The 10848-nt window shown below is 34.1% G+C and overlaps 1 protein-coding gene across 1 annotated transcript; it reads left to right on the forward strand.

The window, feature by feature from the left end:
• Nucleotides 1-2250: 2250 nt before the first annotated feature.
• On the forward strand, nucleotides 2251-7743 carry tmem182a (transmembrane protein 182a). The gene is made up of 5 exons (XM_079426794.1): nucleotides 2251-2635; nucleotides 3957-4095; nucleotides 5817-5915; nucleotides 6255-6392; nucleotides 6550-7743. The coding sequence occupies exons 1-5, from the start codon at nucleotides 2492-2494 to the stop codon at nucleotides 6774-6776; spliced, it is 747 nt and encodes a 248-aa protein (XP_079282920.1). The 5' UTR covers nucleotides 2251-2491; the 3' UTR covers nucleotides 6777-7743.
• Nucleotides 7744-10848: the final 3105 nt, after the last annotated feature.

The raw sequence follows: 10848 nt of genomic DNA on the forward strand, positions 1-10848 counted from the left end.
AGCATGCCTTTATAAAAGTCTTATTTATATTGTTTGTTTGAACATTACATTTTTGTTTTATTTTTGCATTGAAATGTAAACAAAAATAACTGAAATTGATTTAACAAAATAAGTATTTACATTTATTTAAAAATGATAAACCAATTAATATATTTTAATGCAGTATAGCTATAGAATATAGGATATAATGCAACATTTATTTTTAATCAAGATTGATTTTCAAGTTTGTGCTCCCCTGCTGAAGTGATTATGTATTAATTGAATATCCAGTGCCTCAAGTGAGAAATCAATAAATAAGCAATTTATTAAATAATTTTACTGTTTTGCTTTTTTTATTTTATACATTAACTTAGTTTAAATATACAAACTTAATCTCTCTTTCTTCCCTTTGGAGGATGGTGAATATTGTGTCTGTCCAATGTGATATTCTATTTAATATTCTAGGCTATAGTTTAATCACATTTTATATTGCATTTCTAGTTTGTGTTTTGAATCATACAGCTTTAGTCAGTCATTTACTCTGCATTCTTCAGCCCCATCTACTGGCAATCTTTCTTCTTTGTCAGACTGTACCAATTTGTTGGGTCACTTGAGTGGGTGAGAGGGTGGATGCCATGCCTTTGAGAACTTGCATTACCTCCTATTTATATTTCTCACATAACCTTAAACGGTTGACCTTTTTTGTGTGTGAATTTGACTATTATCATTATCCACATGTTATATTGTCAGATGAGCTTGACTCAATCCAAGTCATGGTCATTTTAGAGCTAAACTTCTCTCTAGAATTTTGTTTACAAATCCTCTCCCGCTTTGACTATGGAGTTGAGGAAGCCAAGATACCCGATCATCCCATTGCAGCTGATACAGTGATGTTCCCGAGACGGTTTAAATAAACACACTCACATGGTCCCATCCTCATATCTCGTGCTAAAGGAATGCTTTTGATTATGTATACCAGAACATATAACAACTTAATTTAAGATAATGAATCCAAATCAACAGTAAAGTACCTTTCTCTGCAGATGAAAAGGACTGTTGTTTCTGAGATAAATTTAGCAGCACAAGGAACTAAAACCACCTCTGCTCTGCTTTGCAGAAACACCACAGACAGTCATTACTACACCACAGAAGACTTCCAAGCACTTGCAGTCATCAATGGACATCTGTTGTAATTATTTTTAATTTTAGCTTGTATAATTTTTTCTACTGTACCTCTATTCCCTAAATATCCCTCCACACTCAAACTCAGCTCAAAGCAATAAATAAGCCCAGTTTAATACCCTTAAGTCCACTTTAGTGGCTCTGGGATTCATTCGCAGCACAGTGATAATTTGTCACAGGTTTATCTGCTCTGTGCAAAATGCCCCACTTGACATATAATGAATGTGTATTTTCTGTTTTCCAGGTATTGACAGTTTCAATCGATATATTCAAGTGGAATCATGTGATACAGTATATAGTGGAAGCAGTTGCGCTACTGTTTAAAAGTTAGGGGTCAGTTAGATTTGCTATTTATTTATTTATTGGTATATTTTTAAAAGAAGTCTCTAAAGCTCTCTGAGGCTGCATTTATTTAATCGAAAGTACAGTTAAAACAGTAATATTGTGAAATATTATTGCAATTAAAATATCAGATTTCTGTTTTAATGTTTAAAAATGTAATTTATTCCTGATTTTTAGCAGACAGATGTTCCTTCTCTTTTCTGCCTAAGAAACATTCCTTATTAATATTACTATTAATGTTGAAAACTGCTGCTTAATTTTTTTTTTTTTTGTGGAAACTGATACTTTTTTAGCATTATTTGATAAGTTCAAAGGAGCACCATTTAGAAATCAATTGAAACATATAAATGTCTTTCACTTTTGAAAGACAAATGAATGCATCCTTGCTGAGTAAAACTATTAATTCCTTACTAACTCCAATTTTTTGAAGGGTATCTATATGTTATGTCTAAATGTATTAACCTTGGTTCATTTTCAGAGTTCACTTCTCAGTTGGTGGTGGGATTTGTGACAGACACTGGGAATGCTGGGCTCTAGTGTCTTCATTTTCATTCCTCTCTCAGCTGATTGTCCTGTGGGGGGATATTTTGGTCCACTCGTCTCCGTCCTGAAATCTCATTCTTAAACCACTCCTCTGACAGAGGCAGCAGGCACCTTCACTCAACTGACCAAAATAGCCCAATGGGCAGCTCTACGCTAGTGTGCTGTCATGAAGCCCACTCCCCACCCAATGCCAGGTCCTGCTCTGGCTAAGGGAAGAGGACACTGACACACACACATAGACACCGGAGCTCGGAAGAGTACTAGAACAGCCACTTGTGTTCACACACCGTACTCCTTGCTGAGCATAACTGGACTAAGAGACTATTTTTCACACATATTGTGAGGAGTTACGTAATTTCAGTGCCTACTTCATGTGGGGAAGGAGGAGAGAGACTGTTTAACAAGAAGTAAACAGCTGAGAAAGTTGCACTCTTAGATTGTCATCATGAATTTACATGTGGCACAATTTTTTGCTGGGCTCTTTGGTACCTTGGCAACTCTTTTCATTCTCTTGTCTTTTGGCACGGACTATTGGCTCTTGGCATCAGAGACCTGCAATTCACATGCGAATGGTCTAGTTACTTTGCAGGTGGGTGGAAGTGTTGTTTCAATTCCTTCAGGGCAAAGAGAAAAGTGGACAAGTGTGTTATTGATATGAATAGGCCTATTAGTTCTGGTGAATTATCAGAAGACTAGATTTAGGGATGGTTATATATATATATATATATATGCCCTTATTTGTACAGTTTATTTACTAGTTAAATTTATTTTCCTTTGTATTTCTTCTTATTAATATTTTTTTTTTTTTTTTTTTTTTTTTTTTAAGGTCACTGGCTGCCGTACAAGCATTTCACTGCATATCGTACTGTGTATGACTGTGTATGTGACAAATAAAATTTGAATTTGAATTTGAAAATTTGGTTTGTTTATAAATATGAAACACATCTCTTCAGAATTGTATGGTGTGGATTTTAATGTAAACTGAACTAGATTTCTGCTCTTTGATCCTTACTGAAGCAAGATCCTCAAGTGGTTATGGGCATATTTGGTTTATAAGCAGTGACTGTCATATGACATCCTCAAACATCACTATTTACAGTCTCTCAGTTGCTTGAGTATAGACTATCACATGCTGTAGTGTGATACCACGCTTAATACTAAATAACGAAACTGGAATCTCAGTGCAGTTTCTATTCATAGGAGTCATACATGAATTAGGTTTGCCTAATAAAGGATTGGGAGGGAAAAATGAGTTGTTACTGACATGTGCCCAAACTGAGCTCTGTTTTACAAGGTCGAAATGTATGATTTTTAGAAAAATATATGCATTAAAGGTCTACCCCTAAATGTAAGTGTCTTAGGGGCATTAATCATATGAATGAGATTGTCCCGGCTTGAACTGTGGCTAACAATTCGCCCAAATGTAAAATAGTTTTGACAAATTGACATGAGCGTGTGTTGGATGTACCCTTGTGCTTGGAGGCTGAAATACGGATGTCTGCAGGAAAGCTTGATGTAGAATAATTGCAATGTTATTTGTCTAGTGCATGCTTCTCTTAAAGATTGCTGCTATAAGCGGTGTTTTGGAACATGACATCTGGTTTCTAGATGGCTGGGTCATTGGTTGGTCAATAGCTGGTCTAAGATCATTCAAGCTATATTTGAAACATTGTCACTGGTCAACAGGCTACCAGTTTAAGTTGGATTTTCGAGCAGGGTTGAGTTAAGTGACTCAAAGCACTTCTATAATGTTCTTGCCTTTTTTTTTTTTAACTGCATCTAAACACATCTAAACAACAGGGCAGGTGTCCATCCATAGACTGCAAGTGTCTGTTTTCTAGTTTGTAAAATCACTGGCTTCACAACAGGTGGCTGTTGCTTTCTGATCTCTGCTCTTTGCTTCTTCACAGCAAGGTGATGTTGTGGTCAACCAGGGTCAGGACCAAGTTAGTGAAGACCAGAACGTTATCTTTCATCATGAGGGCTTCTTTTGGCGCTGTAGCTTTAATGAAATCATGAATGATGACAATCTGTGGAAGTTCTGGTTTGGTAAGAGACTGTTACATTTGCTTTGGTGCAACAAACATTCAGAGGGGTCTTATGTGGTTTTCCTAGAACAATGACAAAAACACTTTTACACTTTTATGCACTTTTATATATATCACTAACCGGTGTAAAAGTGTTTTTGTCATATTATAAGTATTATATAAGTATTTAACCCAGCATTTTTTAGAGTATATATATATATATATATTTAGAAAATGTTTACATGTATTTACATGTATATAATTATATTATTTATATTACAGATAAATATATTTAATATATAAACATATTTTTCTTAAATATTAACATGTATGCGTGTGGATTTATAAAGACATAATAAATAGACACAGTACTTCTAATAAAATTAAGGCAAAATAAACAAATACTATTTAGACTGTGTTTCTTATTAAATAAAGCAGTAATTGATGCCATAAAATTTATGTTTTGATTTAAAGGTCAGACGCTATAGCTTACATGAACAAAAAAAAAACATGACACTTAAATTAAATAATTATATATATACTGCTTTATTAATTAATGTGTAATATATTTTAATTTTTAAACAAATAATGAGCTCTACATTTTTTTCTGAATTTTTACAAATTTAGAAATGGTAAAACTTAAAATAAAATGTTAAGGTTACCTCTGCATCTCTCTGCAAAAAATTAATATATAGTTTATTTATAATTATTTTCAAATCTTCAATGTACTGTTATTATAAAATAACTTTATTATTGTTTATTTAATTCTAACAAATATATTCTTGTTAAAAACTAACCAAAATTGTAAATAATTAGCTTATAATTTCTGCACAGGAGAGACTTTCAAACAATAGGATATATATCGGTATCGGCATCGGCTATCGGCCAAAATCCAATATCATGCATCCCTTATATATATATATATATATATATATATATATATATATATATATATATATATATATATATATATATATATGTGACCCTGGACCACAAAACAAGTCTTGAGTGTCAATTTTTGGAAATTGAGATTTATACATTATCTGAAAGCTGAATAAATACGCTTTCCATTGTTGTAAATACAAACATTGAGAAAATCGCCTTTAAATTTGTCCAAATGAAGTTCTTAGCAAAGCATATTACTAATCAAAAATGAAGCTTTGATGTATTTATGGTAAGAAATTTACTAAATATCTTTTACTTAATATCCTATTGATTTTTGGAAGAGAAAAATCGCAAATTTTGACCTATACAATGTATTTTTGGCTATTGCTACAAATATACCCCAGCGACTTCAGACTGGTTTTGTGGTCCAGGGTCACATATACAGTATATATATATATATATATATATATATATATATATATATATATATATATATATATATGGACAATAAATGCTGTAAAAATAGTTGTTCAGTGATACCTAATCATTAACTAATTTGAAAGAATTGAACGTTATAAACTGTAACCATTATGTCATATTAGAAGGTGTGAAGTGCTCAGACTTACTCACTGAACGTGGCATTTGGCCCTCTTGTGAGGCTCCGGGTGAGACTTTGCCACAAATATCAAAGGGGTCTGACCTGTTGCCCTACAGAAGGCCACAGAAGGTTCAAAGCGAGGGAATAAGTTCAGATTACTTCAGCCAGAACTTGATATACAACTCTTCTGAATCTTAACTGAAACAATGATTTAGAACTAACGCACTACAAACTGTCAGTTCTCCTTGTTCTTCCCTTAGAAAATCAGCAACACGCACGGGAGTGCACACCTGCATATCTTCTCCCCTTTCCGTTCCCTGACCAGATCTACAATACTACCAGCTATCAGACTGCCATAAGTACGTTTATTTATTTATTTAACAGATCAAGATTGTTTATGCCCCTAATGCTAAATTCCAATGCCAATATTTTTCAACTCCTCTTGATTTCTGTCTTTTTCTGTTTATTCATATGAAAATATTTTTAATGAAGTATTTTCTTGACTCCTCCACTTAAAATCAAGATACAAATCAAGTCAAGCCTTTTCCCCACTCAAATATCCTGCTTCACCGTGAAGTTACGGAAGTAAAATTGCTTGCAGCAGTGTCACTGCATAATGTATTGTGTAACTGAATTGGCTACTGTACTGTGAACCATTTTCCCTTTGGTTTGTGTTAATGAAAACCATTCTCTTTTAGTCTACAGAGGTTTCTGGAGTGTCTCTATGTTGCTGGGTGTGGCCGCTGTGGTGGCCGGCGGTTTCATTATTATTTGCGCAGCTCCGTTTGCCAGTCATCGCCTTTATAAAGCAGGAGGTGGACTCTACCTAATTTCTGGTAGGTTAAGGATTACATGAAGAGGTGTGGTGTATCTCATGTGCAGTACTGAACTATGTGTAACAGATATCACAATTTATTCTTTACCAATTTACACAATTTATTCTCTCTCTTTCATGTTGCTTTTCATTTCTCCAATGCTGTCTCTTTTCTCCAGGTTTCTTCCTTCTCCTTGTCACTGTGATGTATGTTTTCTGGCTAGATGTTTTGGATGTAATAAGCTCGTATAAGGAATATCAGAAATTGAATAAGTGCCTTGATTTTGAGCTCAATATGACTTATGGCCTCTCTTTCATGTTTGCTCCTGTGGGCGTGTTCTTCTGTCTTCTGTCTGGTCTTCTCTTCCTAGTGATTGGCCGTACAGTCCAACATCATTATAAGTGAACCTCGTGACCGGTTTCAAAACAGAAGAATGAGATTGTATGCTCAAAATGCATTAAAGGGATGGTTCACCCCAAAATGAAAATTGTGTCATTATTTACTCACCCTCATGTCGTTCCAAACCTGTATGGATTTCTTTCTTCTGTTGAACGCAAAAGAAGATATTTTGAAGAATGTTGGTAACCAAACATTTGACGGTAGCCACAGTATTTTTTCCATACTATGAATGTCAATGGCTGCTGTCAACTGTTTGGTTACCAACATTATTCAAAATATGTTCTTCATGTCATTTTTGGGTGAACTATCCCTTTAATTATCTGCAATTGAACTCTGAGGATGCTTTATGACTTTATGACAAGGTGGGGTACAGCTATTATTGATTTTAAATGTACAGATATGGCTTCAGTATTTGGCCATCATGTGTGCTGTGAGCAGTGCTGTAAACATTGATCATGGATGCTTTGGGAACAGTTCATGTATGTGTGAGTGTTTGTGCGAGTATAGTATTGCACAAAGCATTAAATTATGTTTAATATATCTATTAGGAACCTCTGCATTTTTATATTCATCGGATAAATCATATTGGTAGACTCTATTTCACCTCTTGAACTTTCTCAAGTACACATGTTTGGAGTTTGTTCCACCTTGAATTTCGATTATTAATTTATTGGTGATTTCTAGAGTGTTTTTTTTCCCATCAGGCTTTGATATAATCTAGACAGACTTTGTTGCATTGTAGAAATACCCAGCTGACCTGAAAGTTTTACATTTTACATTTCACTTGCACAGCTTGTTCACACACCACACCACAGCACATATATTTTTGCTTTGTAAATAATATTATATATTGCTATCAAGTACTATTTCAAAAGATTCATTAAACCTTTAATTAAAAAAAGAACTCTGTATATTTTATATTACAGTTGTTGTGGGTTATTGATTGGATTTTTGAGACGTGGGTGTTGAACTCAAAAAAAATAAATACATAAAATAAATGCAAGCTTGCTGTCAATTGTGGAAGGCAAGATCGAGTTTTTGATGTAAAATTACAAGGTCATTAAAAAATGGAACACATAATAATTGGATGAATCTTTCACAATAACATGCATTTAAAAAATGGATGCATTTCATGTTGACTTTAATATCTTAACATTCTGCTGTCAATATTGAGAAAAAAGAAATAAATACTGTCAGCCCTTATGTAGTTCCAGCAAACACAGAATGTTTTCCTAACATTCCATTTTGGGGAACCACATTTTTGGAGGACCAAGTAAGAATGGGGTAGGAATAATTTTTCCTCCACCAAAAGCTAACCTTCTCAAAATGTTGCATGGATATTTATTTATTTATTTATGACAACCTAAAGAGAACATTCCTTATTGATTTTTTAGGTTTTCCTTAATTTTTGATTTATTTTTACAATCAAAAACAAACATTTCCAGAATCTTCTCGGAACCAAAAACTGTGTTCCATAGGGCATTTCATTGGATAAAGCCGAGGCTCTAGCACCCATGCTGCATTCATTTTTTTAAATAGATTTTTCCATGTGGCAAAGAAAGAAAAGTAGGCCGAATATGAATGCAGTTTTAATACTGAATATGAGGCAATATTACCTTTTCCCATCAGCGACAGACTGGAGATGTGACCACACTGACAGGTGCGTCCATATAACAGCAGAATCGCTGGGAGCTGTGACTCATCTCTATGGCAGGTGACAGCTGTGTGTATGCGCTCTCACTATACGCAGGACTGTTTGAGGCAACGTTACAGACATTAAACTTAAGCATGCATATCAATCAGTGTATGTCTATAGTACTGCATGCTCTCTTGCTATATGAGATTTACAAACCGTTTGCAGCAGAACACATTGAGAGTTTGTGTGTCTATTTCTGCATGTTTGTATATGTATTACTGTCAGTCTTGAGTATGTCTGTGTCTGTATTAGGTTTCTCTTGGGCCAGCTGTAGGCCTCCTGCAATGCTGGACAGTGTGTTATTTAAAGCTCTTGGATCATATTGCACATGAGAACCGAGCTGTGCGTGCTCATACTGATCTGTGGACAGACACAGTAGATCTGAACTGAGGTAATGTGTACAGATGGAAATGATTTAGTGTTACTCGGTTAAACCAGTTTTACCATTGTTTCCTGAAAAAGGCTGCAGTTAAGTTATGTCGCGCTAAACCAATTTTCAATTCATGACATGTGAGATTGACCATTAATAACCTTTCAAAACGTCATTCTAGTATTTGACATTGTAGGTATTTGTGGAAATCACTTTACAACAGAATACGTTTATTTATATAAATATATATTGAATATTTGTGGTGTCCATCTACATTTCAGCCACTAGAGGTCACTGGTACATGAGAAATCAATGCATAATCAAAACACTGAACAATAATATGACGTATAAGTTAGAATTTAATGTATGTTTGACACATGAGACATATAAATAAAAATAACACTATGAACAGTTTTTTTTCCCTTTTTATTGGTAGGGAAATATCTTGGTCATACTTTACTAGAAGGTCTATACAGATTTATAAGTCTTTGTTAACATTAGCTAAAAATACAACTGTTTATTGTTAGTAAGCAAGTTAGCTCAGGTTCATTAAATAATATTAACAGATACAACTTTTGATTATGTATTAAATGTTGAAATTAACATGAACTAAGATTAATAAATGCTTTATTAATAATAATAAAAAATGCTTAATGCAAGTTTAAAAAACAAACAAACAATAAATTCTGTTATTTCATGTTAGATAATGTTACCTAAAGAAATGCTGGGTTGTTTCAACCCAACTTTGGGACAAATATGGATATTTTACAAATTTAACCCAACAGGTGGATTCATCCATATTTGACTGAAAGTTGGGTTTAAACAACCCAGCATTTTTTAGAGTGTAATGTTAACAAATGTAACCTTATTGTAAAGTGTTACCAAAATCTCTTTCAGGGCTGATGCTAAAATTCAATAAACATTTAATCGAACGAAGCTTCTATGTTTTAATGTTTTCATGGCACAGTGTTTTTATTATTGTTATAACAACATCTGTTTCTATTTAACTTGTAACCATCATTTCTGTTCATAATTTTTATTTGTTTTTGGTAATTAAAATTTAAAGTGAAACAAACTCATTACTGCAGGTTGTAACTTTGACACCACTGTGACTGAACTGAACTTAAAATAATTGAGGCACCAATTATTTAATTTTATTTTATCCAAAGACTCAGCTGTATCATAATACAACAATTTAAAACATACTTACATTTTTGCCCTTGGTACCAGGTCATTTCTGATATGTGTTTGGAGCTAATGAATTCATTTACTTATGCTTCAGGATTTTTTTTAAACCTTTTAAACCTGAAAAAAAATCTTAATCATGTACTTTGATTGTAGCTTCTAATTTAAACACATCAGACTTGTCTGTAATTGTGAGATATGCGATTGATGCACCAGGTACCACACAAGTTTTCAGCATACTCTCTGTGGGATGTGACACAGATGTGTGAATTAATTCTGAATGTGTTGAAAGAGAAAATAACTCCGCATAGATGTTTTGTGCTTCGTGGACTCTGCTACTCAGTATATCGCCCAGACAGCAATATAATGTACAGTAATGTGCAAAGAGGAGTGAATATGTGACGGGGTGAAAATCAATCAGTCAGAGAATACATAAAAAGCCATGGAAATATGAACTGAAAATCAAATCAACAGGAAATATTGACAGGGACATTGGCTTTCTTGTGATGCAGTGTCAATAAATGCATGTTTGCGCGCTGTTGCGGGTCTGGGTGAGAATGTCGTTAGTTCCTTGGTCCCTGGTGATTGTTGTGCGGTTCCACATGATTAGGCCAGATAATTGTGTGTTGATAATAAGCATGTTCATAGCACTGCACAAAATGCTGTGTTCCACAACAAGACTCTCATGTGGGCTGCCAGGTCAGTCGGGGGCTGTAGAATATGTACGGTGCATGACCAGAGGTTAGACTGAGAGACAGTGACCACCTACAGCTTCAGTGCATCAACATCTTTTTAGTACACAGCAAGAATCAATGCATTCATGAACA

The sequence above is a fragment of the Barbus barbus genome (assembly GCF_936440315.1).
Source record: "Barbus barbus genome assembly, chromosome: 10".
NCBI classification, from domain to species: domain Eukaryota; kingdom Metazoa; phylum Chordata; class Actinopteri; order Cypriniformes; family Cyprinidae; genus Barbus; species Barbus barbus.

What these genes read in the sequence shown, in the direction of transcription:
- tmem182a (XM_079426794.1), top strand. Translation starts at nt 2,492, where the DNA reads ATGAATTTACATGTGGCACAATTTTTTGCTGGGCTCTTTGGTACCTTG. An exon ending in TCTGTGGAAGTTCTGGTTTG is followed by an intron (nt 4,096 to 5,816) that starts GTAAGAGACTGT and finishes TTCTTCCCTTAG; the next exon opens with AAAATCAGCAACACGCACGG. An exon ending in TGGACTCTACCTAATTTCTG is followed by an intron (nt 6,393 to 6,549) that starts GTAGGTTAAGGA and finishes TCTTTTCTCCAG; the next exon opens with GTTTCTTCCTTCTCCTTGTC.